Here is a 17035-nt window from a genome sequence, read left to right on the forward strand (position 1 = left end):
CCACAGACAAGACAAGCTGGCCAAAGGAATATTCCATCCCATAGATGTCATGCTCAGTATATAAATGGGAGTTAGCAGGGGGGCAGGGATCGGTGATCACATCTCCGGACAGGCTGGGGAGTTAATCATTGGGAAGTGTCAGCAATTTGTGTTGCATCACTTTACTTTGTTTATTATTATTATTATTATTATTATTATTATTATTATTATTATTATTATTATTATTATTATTATTATTAATATTAATATTAATATCTTTTCTGTTACTGTTCTTTAAAACAATATTTATCTAAGCCCATATCTTTTTTTTCTGTTTCTCCCTTTTCTCCCTATTCTACCTGGGACATCCCATTTCATTTAAGAGCTGTTATCTGACTGGCTACATCTGACTCAGTGTTGTGCAAGGGTCAGACACAGTAGGATCAAGCCTCAAGACAAGCAGCATAAACTCAGAAAAATATCAATAAGCAGGATTATCACAAGAGAAAAATTCAGGCTCGTGGTCTAAGATAAATTCTGGGCAATGTGCGGAGAAGAGGCGGTAGGTTATTGTCGGTGAAACAATGTCCATTGGGCCTGTTTCCGCACGGCAGCCTTGAGCTCCTGGTTCCTTATGCTGTAGATGAAGGGGTTCACTGCTGGAGGCACCACCGAGTACAACACTGCCACCACCAGGTCCAGAGATGGGGAGGAGATGGAGGGGGGCTTCAGGTGGGCAAACACTCCAGTGCTGAGAAAGAGGGAGACCACGGCCAGGTGAGGGAGGCACGTGGAAAAGGCTTTGTGCCGTCCCTGCTCTGAGGGGATCCTCAGCACCACCCTCAGGATCTGCACATAGGACAGCAGAATGAAAACAAAACACACAAATGCTAAACAGGCACTAACCACAAGAAGCCCAACTTCCCTGAGGCAGGAGTGTGAGCAGGAGAGCTTGAGGATGTGGGGGACTTCACAGAAAAACTGGTCCATGGCATTGCCCTGGCAGAGGGGCAGTGAGAATGTATTGGCCGTGTGCAGGAGAGAATTGAGAAACCCACTGCCCCAGGCAGCTGCTGCCATGCGGACACAAGCTCTGCTGCCCAAGAAGGTCCCGTAGTGCAGGGGATGGCAGATGGCAACGTAGCGGTCATAGGCCATGATGGTGAGGAGAAAATACTCAGCTGAAATAAAAATGAGAAAGAAAAAGAGCTGGACAGCACATCCTGCATAGGAGATGGCCCTGGTGTTCCAGAGGGAGTTTGCCATGGCTTTGGGTAGAGTGGTAGAGATGGAGCCCAGGTCAAGAACAGAGAGGTTGAGGAGGAAGAAGTACATGGGGGTGTGGAGGCGGTGGTCGCAGGTGATGGCGGTGATGATGAGGCCGTTTCCCAGGAGGGCAGCCAGGTAGATGCCCAGCAAGAGCCCGAAGGTCAAGACCTGGAGCTCCTGTGTGTCTGCCAATGCCAGGAGAAGGAAGTGGGTGATGGAGCTGCTGTTGGACATTTGCTGCCTCTGGGCAGGGGGACCTGTCCAAGAAGGAAAAGGCAGTCATAAACTGGGAGAGACTTCTCTGAGGAAATCCCAATGCCATTCCTCACAGAAATCCCCCTCCCACAGCTGAATGAGGAATGATCCAGCTCATTCCCAACCCCACAAACTCAGTGACACTCTCCCTTATCGGGTAAAATACTACTTCATCACCTACTTTCCATGAGGGCACCTGTGGGGCACGAGTCAGAGGCAGAGTCAGAGGCAGAAGAGAAGCTGACCCGCACCCCCTCCCAAACTCCTTAGATGCAGAGTTCAACAGAGGGGTGGGGAAACGAGGAGAAATGCGTCTGTGCTCTGAAAAAATGAAGCGAGGAGAGGGAGTCAGGCAGGCGTGCAGTGAAGCCTTCTCCTCAGTGACATTGTCTCCAGACAGAGACACTGCATGGCACTTGCTTTTATGTTGTGCATCACTTGTAGGACACAAACACATCTCCTTTACTGGAGGTGCAGCTGCTGAGAAGGCATCTTGGGCTCTGGACCCTTTGGCTGTGGGGCAGGCGGGAGAGAAGAGCAGAGGCTTGCTGCCGAGAAGTTGTCTGAAGGTCAGGGGGTGGCCGGAGGTGCCAGGATCATCCTGCCTGGGCACTTCTTGCAGCAGCTCCCTCTCTGTCCCTGCCTATGTCTGGGCTGCCAGGAGCTGCCCCTGCCTGGAGCTGCTTCTCTGCCCCCGGATCTCCTCCCTGCCAGTGCCCCAGAGCCCATCCCACCTGCTGTGTGTTAAGCTCTGCCCTGCAGACCCCTCCTGGCAGCACAGCGCTGCCCGGGGGCATCTCTGTGTGTGGGGGGGCTCAGGAGCAGCTCAGGGAAGTGCTATCGAGAACGGGGGTCTTTGTGCCTTCTCCACAAAGGAGAAATCCATTCCCACCTCCCACTGCCCACCCAGCAGCAAAGAGGAGAAATCCCACAGCACAGACTTGTTCTCTTTCAGGGGAAAGGTGCCTCGATATCCTTCTTCAAAAGGGCCCTCTGCAAATGTCCTGGGGGTGATGGGGATCTGGAGCAGCCCTGACCCACACAGGTCCATCTCAGCAACAGAAGGCATCTGCCTTGCTCACAGTCACTCCTTCCACCCACTGCTTCTCCCCACAGAAGCTCTGTGGGAGCTACCCGGGCAGGTGGAGAGCTGACCCTGGCAGAGTCCCTGCCCCGGCACACAGCCCTGGGGTTCATGGACCCTGCTGGCAAGGACAGCCCTGGCCACCCCTGCCTGCACACCCCTACGCACACCTCCACAAGCATCCCCGGCAGATGGCAGCCCTCGGGCCCTGTCCCTCTCACCGGGCAGCAGGGAAGCCCTGCTCTGGAGCACATCCTCCTCCTCTACAGCACAGAAACTGAGAGAGTCCTCCTGACAGAGCCCAGCAGCTCTCAGATAGACCAGCTTGAGGAGATCCCTCCAAGAACTGGAGCTGCATTGCCCGGCACCCCGAGACTTACCACGCAGAGGGCGGTGAAGATTTCTGCCCCAGTGAGCTCTCAGCACCTCCCACTCCCAACTGCCTTTAAGGTCTCTCTGCCTCACAGGTCTCCTCTCGCTGCCTGCAGGCAGTGCCCCCAGCCCTGCTCCTGGGCAGAGCTGTCTCTCTGCAGCGCTGCCCGCTTGCCAGGAGCTCCCTCCGTCCCAGCAGCCCAGCCCAGCTCAGCAGCAGAGGACCAGCCCATGGTGGCACTCTCTCTATCCCCTCTGGGGTCGCTGGAGGTGTCCCTGGGGCTCCAGGGGAACCGCCTGTGAAAAAAACTGATGCAATCTCTCATGTTCCCTCCCTCAGCTGCGCAAAGACACTTACTTGCAGCAGTGTTATTTCTCCCAGCAGCAGTGTTATTTCTCCCAGCAGAAGAAGAGCTGGGCATGAGTACCCCCTCTTCTTGTCCCATCAGTAGCACACACAGGGTGTTGGTCTGTTATTACCAGGATTCCTTATGGCAAGTCACCGCTTGCCTGGTGCCACAGCTGGGGGGCTTCAGCCCAAACGTGCAGCAATGATCTCAGCCAGGGGCACAGACAGGACGAGCTGGAGCCGTTCCTGTGGTAGACAGAGCTGTGACATGGTGGCAGAGCTCAGTCCAGCTGGTCTTCAAGGACAGCCTCCTCCAAGCTCAGCTATAGTCCAGATCACAATTCAATCTAACCCTGAAAGGGAATTCAAGGGCACCAGAATGAGTGTTTACTCCTTCAGGAACAGTTTGAGGAGAATCAAAGCCACTGTGTGGCCACTGCTGAGTTTCAGAGAGCGGGTGGAGCTATATCGGAGATTCTCTACATCCTCTTTGCCTCAGTCTGCCCCAGCAAGGTCTCCCAGGGCTCTGTGACTCGGGGCAGGAATCTGGAGGAACAACACCAGCAGTGGATTGTTCCCAAGTCACCTTAACTAAGACAATCCTTACCAGTCTATGGGACAGGAGGGGTGGCAGCTGCGGGCGATGACAGGGTAAGCCAATGTGCCAGCGTGTTCAATGACACTCCGTAATCATTGAAAGGCCATGGAGGTTGAGGGAGGGAACATAGAGGGACATAGACAGGCCAGAGGGATGGGCCGAAAATAATATCATGATGTCCGATAAAGAGAACTCTGAAGTCCTGCCCTTGAGGTGCACTAACCCCGTGCAATGACAGAGGGCAGGGGCGGTGTGGCTGGGTGGCAGCTTTGCGGGAAAGGCTCTGCTGGTCCTTCAATTTCATTAGGCAAAACAGGAGCCAGGGGCAAAGAAGGCCAAGGGTGAAGGAACTGCACTGTTGGACTGAAGGCAGTCCTTGCTCCTGCACACAGAATTCCAGCCACAAGTAGCTCTGTGCTCATTTAATATTTGGTTGGCTGCCTCGAGGAATTGCCCCTGACACACCCTTGGCTGGGCTCAAACAGCATTTTGTCTGGGAAGCTCTCCTAACAAACAGCCTCATCCCAACTTCACTGCGTGGTCTGTAAACGGAGAGGCAAGCCCTGCAGTCAAAGTGGAAGGTTTGTGGGTGATGGTGGTGACTGAAATGACCCACAATGCATCTTTGGTGTGGCTTTCTGGATGCTCAGAACCAATGGACCTCTGAAGGAAAGTCAATCTGGAATTGGAGCTTACAGAAAACACATTTAAAACTCTTTTCTACTGAGTCGCTTGGAGCAGCAAAATTCCTGTTAGTGTTTGCCTGTGTAAAGGCTGTATGGGAAGTGCACAGCATAAAACAGACCATGCAGCTTGAGCTAAAATATACGTTAAGGAGGAAAAGGATGTTAGAAACTCAATAAGCAGGTGATTGAACCAGGGCAATGCCCTAGGAGATCCCACTGTCTTAAAGTAGCAGATCCCACTTCTCCAGCCTGTCAAGTTTACGTTAGTCATTGCAAAGTGAAAAAGGAAGCCGGTGCCATTGGAACCCTGTGGTGTGCCATGTATGATTCACAGGATCTCCTGAGAGAAATGGATGAGAAGGTAAAGAATGTGCAAAAAATAAACCATATGTAAATTGAAGGAGGAGGAATTTCCCAAAATAAAGACAATCATCTTAATCAAAATTTGAGAGGAAGATCTCAAGGTAAACAGACATAGACCCTGGATACAAATCAAACAGCTGGACTTAGAAGTTGGACAAGCACAAGATTTAGAAACAGAACTAAAGGTTTTAGAAAATGAGCTACAGAAAGCTGGAACAGCAGCTCAGCTTCCAGCAGAGTAACATATCATCACGAACAGAAGTCACAACCAATCTAGACCCAAGGTGGGAAAATGTCATCTTCCAACCAAGGCAATGAAAGGGATTAATGTGAAAAGACCCATCAGGTCAGCCTGCATAGTAAGGGAAAGCAATATTTATTATGCTGTAGATGCAGAAGGCAATAAGCATTGGATTTTGCCTCAGAATATTCAAGGAGAGTTTATCGAAGTTCATGCGTGAGCTCAGACAAAGACTCTGAGCAGCGAGTGGGGGCCTAACTTGAAGAAGGATATATATCTCTGGTGTAGGAACTGCCTTTCTTGTGCCATGACCCATGCAGGCAACCCTGGATCAAAAACCCAACTCCAGCACCAACATATTGGAAGCCCACGGGCACAATTGCAGATCGATTTTGTGGGACCTCTGTAAGTGACAGCTTGAAACACCAAACACATCTTGGTAGTAGGAGATCCTTTTAGTATATAGACAGAAGCCCCCCCTTGCAAAACAAACATGATGGTCACTGCTGCTAATCTGCTGTTTTAACTGCTCCACACCATAGAGACTGATCTCAGCACTCACTTTATCACAAGAATTATGCATGAGCACTGCAAAGCCTAAACGTAAGATGTGCTGCCCTGTCTCTGGCAACCCGTGGGGCAGAGGAGAGGGAAAAGCCAGTAACGGGGTTTGGATGTTGAAGGTGGGGTCCAGCAGAGATGAGGAGTCAAGGGAGTGGATGGGGAGAGATAGGCGAAGGTGAGACAAGTTCTGATTTGATTGTGAGGCCACTACTGTTGTAGGAGCATGACTGTGCAGCAGCTGGCCCCAGCAGTTTGGGGACAAGAGGTTTGTCAGAAAACCGCTCTTCCCAGCAGAGCCAAGATAGGGGCAGAGGGAAAGGGGAGTGGCAGGCCAAGGGGAGATGGCTGGCATGGTGATGATTCTGAGGGCACTTCCACAGCAGCAGCCTGGTTGGCCCTGAGGAGACATGCTGGCCAGCAGGCATGCTGAGGTCATCCAGCGCATCAGAGACCCCACCCAAGAGGAATTCCATCCTTGGGGAGGGGAGGGGGTGAGGCAGGTGGAAGAGGCCCACCTGAGTTCTGATCCTGGGGGCACCTCTGTTACAGCAACCTGACCAACCATGGCAGACAGAAGGGCAGGCGGGGCTTATGGCCACCTGGCTCAGGACAAGCCCTGACACTGGGGGAAAATCTTCTCCTTATCTCCAGGTTGAACATCCCCTCTTTCACCCAACACTTGTCTTTCATCCTCCTAATATGCACCAGAGGTGGAGAGCCTATCTCTGTATTTTTATGACCTCCTCCTAGGTTCTGACAGGCTGCAAGGAGGTCCCCGTAAGCCTTCTTTCTGCTCTTGACCTTCCTTGCAACCACTGGCTCAAGGGGAGCTTTGCCTTCCTAAAAACAATAACGTCAAAACAGATAAGTTTCTTCCTTGTCATGTCCTTGCTGTCACCTCCGGGCAGCTGCTTCATGGCCCCTGTCAGAGCCAGCCTCGTCCCTCTACTCACCCAGCCTCCCTGCCCCCACCCAAATGCATTATCATCACGGGAAGACTTGTGGTACACAAAGAGGTTTCTAGGGCAATCAAAACCATGCTCAGTGGAGAGAGGGAAACACGGGTGGGCTCTTTGTGTGCTGTATTATGTTAGTGTAAGATATCTACCCATATAGACACACAGCAAAAACGGATCCTTCCGAGAGCTGGTCTGACACCTTCCATCTATCCAGAACCTGGCCCCGGGATCCCCTCGTTCCCCTGATCCCCCCCAAGCATAGACAAGCACACGCTCACACAAATGGCTCTCTCCAGCACAGAGTCAAAGAATCATTGAGGCCAGAAGCCAGTCAGCGTCCAACTTCTCTGGGCTGCCCCTTCATGCTTCATTTTAGTCAGGACCTCCTTTCTCACCCATGCCAGGCTCCTGCCAGCTTTGACAGACTTCCTATATGATGGGGTGGACTGTTCTGGAGCTGCAAGAGTCCATCCTTGACTAGCAAAAAGCTCTCTGCTCCCCTCTTCTCCGCAGGGCTGTATCCCATGGGATTCTTCTGATCAGGTCCCTCAGAAGGCCAAAGATTGCTCTCCTCAAGTCCTGCTCTTGGCCTTGTTCCCTTCTTTCAGGAACCTCAACTCTACCTTCTCACCCCTGACTGTGACATCCCTGACAGTGGGAGATGGGAAATTTTTTTTCTACACTCTGGAGCAGGTACGGAGACCCCAGTTCTTGTTAGCATTTGTCTGAGCCTCTTCTTATCCCCTTGGCATGCAGAGATGTCCCTGGGCAGTGCCCTGCTGCCAGGAGGGATCTGCAGGGCAGAGCTGAGCACACAGCGGGAGGGATGGGGTCAGTGAGCCCTGGCAGGGAGGAGATGTTGGGACAGAGAAACAGCTCCCGGCAGGGACAGCTCCAGGCAGCCCAGACGTGGGCAGGGAGTCGGAGGGACCTGCTCCCACAAACACCTTGGGAGAGGGGACTTGGGCACCCTCCCTGCCATCCCCTGCAGTGCAGACACCCACTCTGAAGGAACGCCCTGGTCTCCTCTTCCACCCAGCAGAGCCCAACCCTCTGTCCTTCTCTTGCCTCCTCACAGCAACACTCCTGGCATTTCTCCACATTTCCCCTTTCTGCTGGTTTAGGGCAGCTTATCGTTTCTAGATGGGGACTTAAAAACATTGCCTTTTTATTTTGGGTGGCAGTATTTTGCTATGTTATCGGGTGTTTTATAATGTTTCCGTTTTCTGTCCCTTACGTAATGGCACCTTGCGAATTGCCGTGGTCAGACTCACCTTGGGACGGCGGGAGGCCTCTGTTGGACATTGTGCATAATTACACCTTGGGTTATATTATGGGCCATTTAGCAAGAGGGGGGATGTCTCTTGAGTCTTTGTATGTGCCAGTGGCATCAATAGCGACAGTTTTTGAAAGTCTGGAGTACCCTTGGAATGTTTTGGTTATTGTGCTTGGGTAATTAAATTTTGCTGGCTCTTTCTTCTTCATTGGTGGATCTGCAGTATAGGGAAGCGTCCAGCGGCAACTCCCCGGCCCCCACAGCCGACATCATACCTGCACAGCCCCCACCTGTCCCTGTGACAGACATCGCACCTGCACAGACCCTGCCGTCCCCTGCGACACTCAGACCCTGCCAGCCCCCATGGCAGGCATCCATCCGATCCAGACTCCGCTGGCTTAGATCCCGCCGGCTCCTATGTCAGGCACTGCACGGTATTTCTCCTGCACAGCACCCGCCAGCCCCCATGACGGACATTGCACCTCTCCAGTCCCCGCTGGCTACCATGACAGGACCCGCAGCTGCAACGAGTATTACACCTACTCCGACCTTGGTGATGGATGATGCAGCTGAACTACAGACCCAGTCAGTGCCGGTATCAGTAAACTCTGTGCATAAGACAAGACGTGCAATAGGACCAGATAGCAACGGGCAGTCAGGGACATCACGCAATGAAGATACAGAGGAAACCACTCCATCATTATCCCTAAGTGAGCTGCGAGACATACGTAAGAATTACGGCCGTCAGGAAGGCGAGCAAGTGATTCCTCCGCTACTCGATTGCTGGGACACTGGAGCTGATAGTTTGGACTTAGATGGTAGAGAAGCCAAGCGGTTGGGCCCATTGACTAGAGAATTGGGTATTGACAGGGTTTTTGGATGACCACCACAATCCCTTAGCCTCTGGAGATGACTCCTGTAAAGCGTGAGGAGCAAGTATCCCTATAGGGACGCTATCCCATACCACCCATCCAAGTGGACAACTATTGAGAGAGATGTTCAGAATCTGAGGGAAATAGCTGTGCGGCAGATGATTTTTACTGATTTGGACAACCTGCAGACACCATTAGATCCAGATGCACTCAAAATTACCGGACCCACTTGGCGCATGTGGGTACGGAGAGCACCAGCGGCACATGCTCATGGATTGGTATTATTTTGCTGGAAAGAGGATGAGGCACCGACGGTGGGTCATGTGGATACTGACATGCAGCATTATGCACATAATCTTTTTCTGCCCCACAGGACAGTGTGTCAGCATTGGACAGGTCATGTGACCAGGCCGCTGTCTCAGTTGAGGAAAAACTATTTGACAAATCTGCGGTAGCATGTGGCAGTGTATTGGACAACTGGTTAGATGATGTCCCTTGGCAGGTCAACACCTCAGCCATGGAAAATTCATCTGAAAAAGCTAGGTGGGAACTTGATGAGATGTTGCAGAAACTGCGGAGTGTTTCTCTGCAGGCTGATGTCTCAGCTGTGAGAAACGCACCTGATAACTTGATAACCTGATTATCCTTTCATAGAGTGCTCAACAAAATATCCCAGCTGGTAAATAGTGTGGACTCCCAACCTGTACTGACCAGCGTTTTGGCAATTGAAGAAAAACGCTTTCCTAATAAACCTGTTTGAGAGAAACAATACACACCTGTCCTGGTGTGAGGTAAAACAGAACCAATTTTGTTTACTTCTTAGCCGGGCCTCTTCTAACTACTGAAATTAACAGTATATTGTGCAGACAGTGTTCACTCTCTCAGAGTGATCAGACCTATGGTCACAGCGGATGCCCAGGCACGGTGTGCAGAGAGGCTCTTGCTTATACTTATTGCTATAACACCCACGGCCAACCAACTTTGTGATTTCCCCCGTTGGACGGTTGGAAGTGGAAAAGCATAGTGGGGTCCCACCTGCGGGGAGGAGTGGACAGGACAGGTGACCAACGGGGTATTCCATCCCATCTGCCTCATGATCAGTATAAAAGCTGAGGGATCAAAGGGTCAGCTCTCTTCCTTCAATGACCGGTGTCTGAGGAGGACTCTGTCTGTTCGTCTGCCTGTGATCCCGATCCTGAATCCTTATCTGGAATCCAGTTCCCATCCATCACTGAGTCCAGTCTGGGACTGCCCCAGCGCCAGCCAGTGACGTGATCATCATCCTGGGAGCTTGATATGGTTTTGTATATATTTCATTTTTTTATTTTATTATTAATATTTCATTAACAGAGTTTAGGTCCTTCTAAACTCGTAAGTCCCTTTCTCTCTCTCCTGCCTCTCCTCGGTAGGGGAGAGCATCTGCCGTTCTGCCTGAGTGGCCAGTCCAGCCCAAACCTCAATACCTACACATTCACCCTCCATTTGGAGAGGTCCAGTTTCAATATCATTTGGAAATTGCTGATATCACTTAATGCGTAAGCAGATAAACAAAGACAAGTGGAAGAAAAAGGAAACTTTTTTCTTTTCTTTTCTTTCATTTTTAAAATCATTTCACTTCTGAAATCTCTCAAATAAGAATTGTAAAGTGAAGAAAATTATGCTCAGAGCCTTGGCTTGTTAGGGCATTTTGCATGTTAATGAACTGGCCTCTTGAGAAGTAAAAGGCAGCAGCAAAGCTCCAAGTTTCTGAGCATGTCAGTGGGCTGCACTGAGGGCCACCCCTGAAAAGACCTTGGAGGGAATGACCAGAAAAGGGACTGTCCCTGGAGGCTGGTGAAGCAGGAAGTCAGAGGCACTGCTTACAGGTTGAAAATCAAACATGGAAGTGGTTGTGAAAGCCCTTGACCTGTCTCATCAAGCGGGATGTCCAAGCACTGACCCCCACACCCTGGGAATGGGGATCCTTTCCCACACGGGAAGCTCAGGGCTCTTCCTGCGAGCAGTGAGATGAAGGGGTGTGTGATGCCAAGGGCAAGACAGTGGTAGGACACCTCTCAGGCCCTCTGGAGGGTGGGGTGGAGGCAACAAGGCCCCATTGATGTAAGGAACTGGAGTGCTCTCAGGGGCCTCAGTGGAAGAGACCGCAGCCGTAGTCAAAAGGACAAGGATTTCAGTTCTGTTGGGGGGTCCCAGCCCCATCAGAACAGATGCAGATGCCAACCCCTGCTTCCCCACCCCACTCTGACCCCATGCTGTCCCAAGCTCTACTGATGACTCTGTCTTCACTATTTCTTCAAACACAAGGCTGTCGTTTTCTGAGGTTTTCCTAATGGCTGTGAGTTCCCCATAACCTGTGCGGCTTCTTCCAAAGCCCTCCTAATGCTCCTCAGATGCCAAAGATGTCTCATCCCATAGACTCATTTGAATCCTCTACTTAGCTCCATGTCATTGCACGGAACTGCACATCCTTCTGCTGCTGCCTCAATGACAAAACTAGATCTATTTCACTTCAGTATGACACCCTCCTGATATCCCAAATCTGGGTTTATTACACGGTGTGCAAGCCAATAACACACAGAGCAGAGGTATTTCCAAGTTTATTCCATTAATGCGCAGAAATGGGGTGCTCAGCCCAAAACGGGAGCACAAATTAGCTTCAAAAGACTCCACTTCTATGCATTGATGTTTACATATTCAAACAATTCATATATATATTCACAGTTACTCATTGTTATTCTCTTCAAGGATTGGTTGAGATTTCTTTGCTTCCCATGTAAATTAGTGCACAGACTCTGTCTTCTTCTTCCATTGTTCTCTTTTGAGTAGGTGGTATCATTTGGGTAGGTGGTCAGTGAGTCAGTGGTCGCGATCTCCCCCTGGCAGAATTACCTTTTACCACTTCTCTGATCTTGGCAGTTCCAAGAGGTTGTCTGGGTTCGCTGACCCGCCCTACAGTTCATCACTCTCTTGACAGGAATCCCCTGCTTCTCAACAATGCTACATTGTCTGGTGGTAGTTCCTTAACTGAATCATAGATAAATCATGTCTAGTTACTCTTTCTCTATTTTCATATTAGGTAAATTATTAAATAGGGTTGGGGCAGTACAGAGGACTTGAGCAGCAGCAGGTGTCCTTGGTTGCTTCAATTACAATGACATTTTACATTTCATTTTCCTAGTTTATGTCAGTTTTCCTGCAAAAGAGAGAGCTGCCCTGTTATTACGGAGATGCTCCTCAGGAAGGCAGTTCTGATGCTGTGATGACACATTTACCGAAGGCCTCACTATTATCCAGCACAGTAGGGACAGCCTGTGAGGAGACATGGGCAGCTTACTGCTGCTGAAGGTGAACCCATTGAACCCCTTTCTTCAATGCTTCTTTGAGCTCCTGGTTCCTCATGCTGTAGAGGAGGGGGTTCACTGCTGGGGGCACCACCGAGTACAACACTGCCACCACCAGGTCCAGGGATGATGAGGAGATGGAGGGGGGCTTCATGTAGGCAAACATGGCAGTGCTGATAAAGAGGGAGACCACGGCCAGGTGAGGGAAGCATGTGGAAAAGGCTTTGTGCCGTCCCTGCTCAGAGGGGACCGTCAGCACAGCCCTCAATATGTGCACGTAGGACACCACAATAAAAACAAAACACGCAAAGAAGAGACAGGCACTAACCACAATCAGCCCAACTTCCCTGAGGTAGGAGTGTGAGCAGGAGAGCTTGAGGATGTGGGGGATTTCACAGAAGAACTGGTGCAGGGCATTGCCCTGGCAGAGGGGGAGTGAAAATGTATTGGCCGTGTGCAGAAGAGAATTGAGAAAACCACTGCCCCAGGCAGCTGCTGCCATGCGGACACAAGCTCTGCTGCCCAGGAGGGTCCCGTAGTGCAGGGGTTGGCAGATGGCAACGTAGCGGTCATAGGCCATGGCTGTGAGAAGAGAAAAATCTGCACCAAACAAGAAGGAAAAAAAAAAGACCTGTGCAGCACATCCTGCATAGGAAATGTCCCTGGTGTCCCAGAGGGAATTGGCCATGGCTTTGGGGACGGTGGTGGAGATGCAGCCCAGGTCAAGAACAGAGAGGTTGAGGAGGAAGAAGTACATGGGAGTGTGGAGGCGGTGGTCGCAGGCGATGGCGGTGATGATGAGGCCGTTTCCCAGGAGGGCAGCCAGGTAGATGCCCAGGAAGAGCCCGAAGGTCAAGAGCTGCAGCTCTCGTGTGTCTGTGAATGCCAGGAGGAGGAACTGTGTGATGGAGCTGTTGTTGGACATTTCCTGCCTCTGGGTATCTCTTATTCTTAACTGTGACTATCTGTTAAGGAGGAAAAGACAGTACTAAGTCAGAGCAGACTTCTCCCGGCAAGATGGATTGCATATGTCTTTGCAGCCCCACATTCAGACCCTCTTTTCAGGAGCACCTCTCTGCAGCTCCCTCACTTGAGCTCCGGCTTTTGCTGGCTGAGGCTGCCACTGGGAGCAGGGCAATGGGCTCCCAAGGAGTCCTCCTTGCTGTGCAGCAAGAGGGAACTAGGACAGCAGGGCTATCTCCAATTAAATGTAATTGTGTTGTATCAAAGAGCTTTTCAGTGTTGTTGTCGGCAATTTGCCCAACTGCACAGCAGAGGAGAGGGGATTTTGTTTTCTTTGTTTTGTTCTGGTTGTACCTGCCACATTTCGGAGCGGTTTGGGATGGCCGAAATCCCTGACATTTCTAATGCACTCCAGTTGAAGTCTTGTGGGTCCTGAGAGGCAAAGGGAGAGTCCCTTAGTGCAGAGAGAGGAGAGCAGCTCTGCCCATCAGTCCCCTTTACCACTGCCCTGTGCTGGCAGCTTGCAGCTGGAGGAGGATCCCTCTGAGGTGTTGCCATCAAAAGAAGCAGGACACTGCGGAGAAGAGAGGAATGCAGGTTCAAAGGGGAGATATACAGGCTCATTGCCTTTTCTCATCTCTCCCCTCCCAGACTGGAACCAGGAGGGATCATTGCAGCTGCCCACATACAGCTGCCCAGCAGCATTTCCATGGCCTGAGCACCGAGATGTCTTCTCCATGTGGATCCGAGGGAGCACAGAGATACTATGGGAGAGCTGTGCCCTTCTGGAGAGCACCCTGCAGCCCCACAAGACTCCTCAGGGAAATAGTTGATGTCCTTAAGTTGCCTGGAGGAGACCTGGGCACATTGCTCCCACAGACACGAGTGCAGAGCAGGACCCAAAGGGTCGGCATCTGAACGGGAGCTGAATCTGCCACCCGCAACCCCCACCCCCCGCACTGACTCAGTTTATCCTTAGTTTATCCAACGGTGAGAACAAGGGCAGCTCAGGCAGGAGGGGACGGCAGTGAAATGCCACAACTCTCCTGACAAGGGAGGAGGGACATGCTAGGCAGATGGCAATCCGGGGTTCGTCCTTTGCTGGGCTCTGGCTGCTGCAGGGTCAATGCGTGCCCGAGACCCCGTGGGCTGGAGAGCAGAGATGTGCCCTGGCTGGGAATGGAGACCAGGCAGGAGCTGCCCAGGGGAAGGTGTCTGTGCTTCAGGGACAGCACGGACGGGCCCACATCCCCCTCACCAGTGTTTCAGGCAGCAGCTCCCTCTCATTCCCTGCCCGTGTCTCTGCTGCCAGCAGCCGTCCCCCTGTCCCCAGCTCAACTCCTGCTCAGGGCTCACAAATCCCGTCCCACTGCTGTGCGCCCACCTCTGCCTGCCAACACCTCCAGGGACGGGGCGCTGCCCAAGGGCATCTCTGAGTGTGCGGGGGCTAAAGACCAGTTCACAGCGAACCTGATGTGGCTGCTAAGAGGAAGATGCTGCTGAGTTGGTGTGCTGCCCGAGAGGTCCTCTGAAAAATATCATGAGGTAGAGCTCACCTGTGCTGCTGCACTCTCTTGAGAGCAGAAGCACCATGCCCTGACCTGCTCATCCCTACCCTACCATGCTGGGGTCACTCCTTCCACCCACAGCTTCTCCCTACAGCGCCGTGGGAGCTCCCCGGGCAGGCGCAGAGCTGACCCTGGCAGGCGGCAGAGTCCCTGCCCCAGCACACAGCCCCCGGGGTGCGGGGACCCTGCTGGCAAGGACAGCCCTGCCCACCCCTGCCTGCACACCGATCTGCAAACCCCGGAGCCATCCCTGGGAGAAGGCAGCTGTCCGTCATTGTCCCTCTGAAGGTGCAGCAGGACATCCATGCTCTGAAGCACGTCCTCCTGCTCCACACCAGACAAGCCAGGACAGCCATCCTGACAGCTCCTATCAGCCATGGCATGTGCCAGCTCTAGGAGACACTGCCAGGAACTCACCTGCATTGCCCCACAGCCAGAGACTTACCATGTGAAAGGCTGTGAAGGTTTGTCCCCCGGTGAGCTCTCTCCTGTCCTCCCACCCCAGACTGCCTTTACCTCTCTCTCCTCTTCTTCTCTTCTCTTCTCTTCTCTTCTCTTCTCTTCTCTTCTCTTCTCTTCTCTTCTCTTCTCTTCTCTTCTCTTCTCTTCTCTTCTCTTCTCTTCTCTTCTCTTCTCTTCTCTTCTCTTCTCTTCTCTTCTCTTCTCTTCTCTTCTCTTCTCTTCTCTTCTCTTCTCTTCTCTTCTCTTCTCTTCTCTTCTCTTCCCTCGCTGCCTGCAGGCACTGCCCTCAGTCCTGCTTCTGGGCAGAGCTGTCTCTCTGCAGTGCTGCCCACTTGCCAGGAGCTCCCTCCGGCCCAGCAGCCCAGCCCAGCTCAGCAGCAGAGGACCAGCCCATGGTGGCACTCTCTCTGTCCCCTCTGGGCTCCCTCAGAGATGTCCCTGGGGCTCCAGGGGAACCACCTGGGAAACAAGCTGAAGTCATCACTGATCTTTTCTCCCTCTGCTGGGCAGAGAAACTTCTTCCCTGCAGTGCCATTTCCCCTTTCGGAGACAGAGTTATGTCCAAGAATCCCCTCTTCTTGCCCCACTAGGAGACAGCACACCCAGGCAGTGAAAGGCAGGAGTCTCCTGTACCTCCTGTACCCATGCAAAGCACAGGTGACACATGAGGTGCCAGAGGTGGTCTAAGACATGTGCTCGTAACTGATGGAAATATTAAGAGGGACAGGGCAGTGTCTGGAGTCATCATTTTGAGGCTGGTGGGGCATGGTGGTGACACTCTCTCTCCTCCACCAGCTGTCTTTACCTCATCTCCTTTGGCACCCATGGCCCGTTTCTCACAGACACCCCTACAGTGCCCAACCTCATTCAGGGCAGCTGCTCCACTGGAAGGTGACCTACACCCTGTGGTGCTACGGGAGGTGCCAGGGCTCTCCTGCACAGCCGCATGCAGCCAGCAGGGACTACACAAGACCTGCAGGAACATGATTGCCATTCAGAGCAGCAGTGTAACACACCCCAAGAGAACCTCTGGGACGTTCAGTGCCTTTGTTCATGCAGCTGCAGTGAGGCAAGTCCTGTCCCATCTCCATCCAGCAGATGTAGGCAGTGCTTCTCCCACAGCCTTTAGTCATCCCTTTGATGATGCAATCATGGAACAGAGCAATGATTTAACCCATGTTCTTGGATCACAGGATGTCCATCGCTGAGGACATTTTCCAAAGCACCTTGTCTTTCCTGGAGATCATCTTCCCCTTGCACCACAGGCCCTGCAGGCCTGCAGAGATGTCCCAGAGAGCAAAGCCCTCTCCTACCAGGGCTGCACAGCCCAGCCCTGCTTCTCTCTGGCCCTGAGGGTTTGCTCTCCTTCGGGTCACCTCATTTCCTCTTTCCATTGCCATCTGCCATCCACCCCTGCATGCTCTGAACAAAACCTTTGCCTTGCATGGGACCTTGGGCACTTGGCACCGGCTTTCTTTGTTACACATCTGAGTGTGGTCCTCGTACCTTGGCTGAGGTCCAGCACAACTCTGCTCTGACCTATAGAACCTATAATGAGGGAGAAGAAGGGCACAAACTCTTCTCTTATTTACATCTCCATTTCACAGCTAAATGGAGAAGTGGAAACACGTGCGGAAAAGGCCTTGGTGTAAGGTGTGTGTAAGAAGTCCTCCTCTTGAGAACTTTGATGTTGGTCTGTACATTCTCATTATATTTTTCATAAGACACAGACCAGCAAGATGATACTTTCTCTTCTCCTATGTACGTAGAGATTTGTGCAGCCATCTGCAAAACCACATTTCCTCCAACAAACTAAATGTAGAAAGTGTGTTCC

At 52.0% G+C, this 17035-nt stretch overlaps 1 protein-coding gene across 1 annotated transcript; it reads right to left on the minus strand.

Moving 5' to 3' along the window:
* Positions 1–546: 546 nt before the first annotated feature.
* LOC309684355 (olfactory receptor 14A16-like) lies at positions 547–13133 on the minus strand (the record flags this gene model as incomplete). Its single annotated transcript, XM_082500282.1, has 2 exons — positions 547–1188; positions 12840–13133. The coding sequence occupies 2 exons, from the start codon at positions 13131–13133 to the stop codon at positions 547–549; spliced, it is 936 nt and encodes a 311-aa protein (XP_082356408.1).
* Between the last annotated feature and the right edge of the window lie 3902 nt (positions 13134–17035).

The sequence above is a fragment of the Vanellus vanellus genome, assembly GCF_965231255.1.
Source record: "Vanellus vanellus genome assembly, contig: HAP1_SCAFFOLD_53, whole genome shotgun sequence".
Taxonomy (NCBI): Eukaryota; Metazoa; Chordata; class Aves; order Charadriiformes; family Charadriidae; genus Vanellus; species Vanellus vanellus.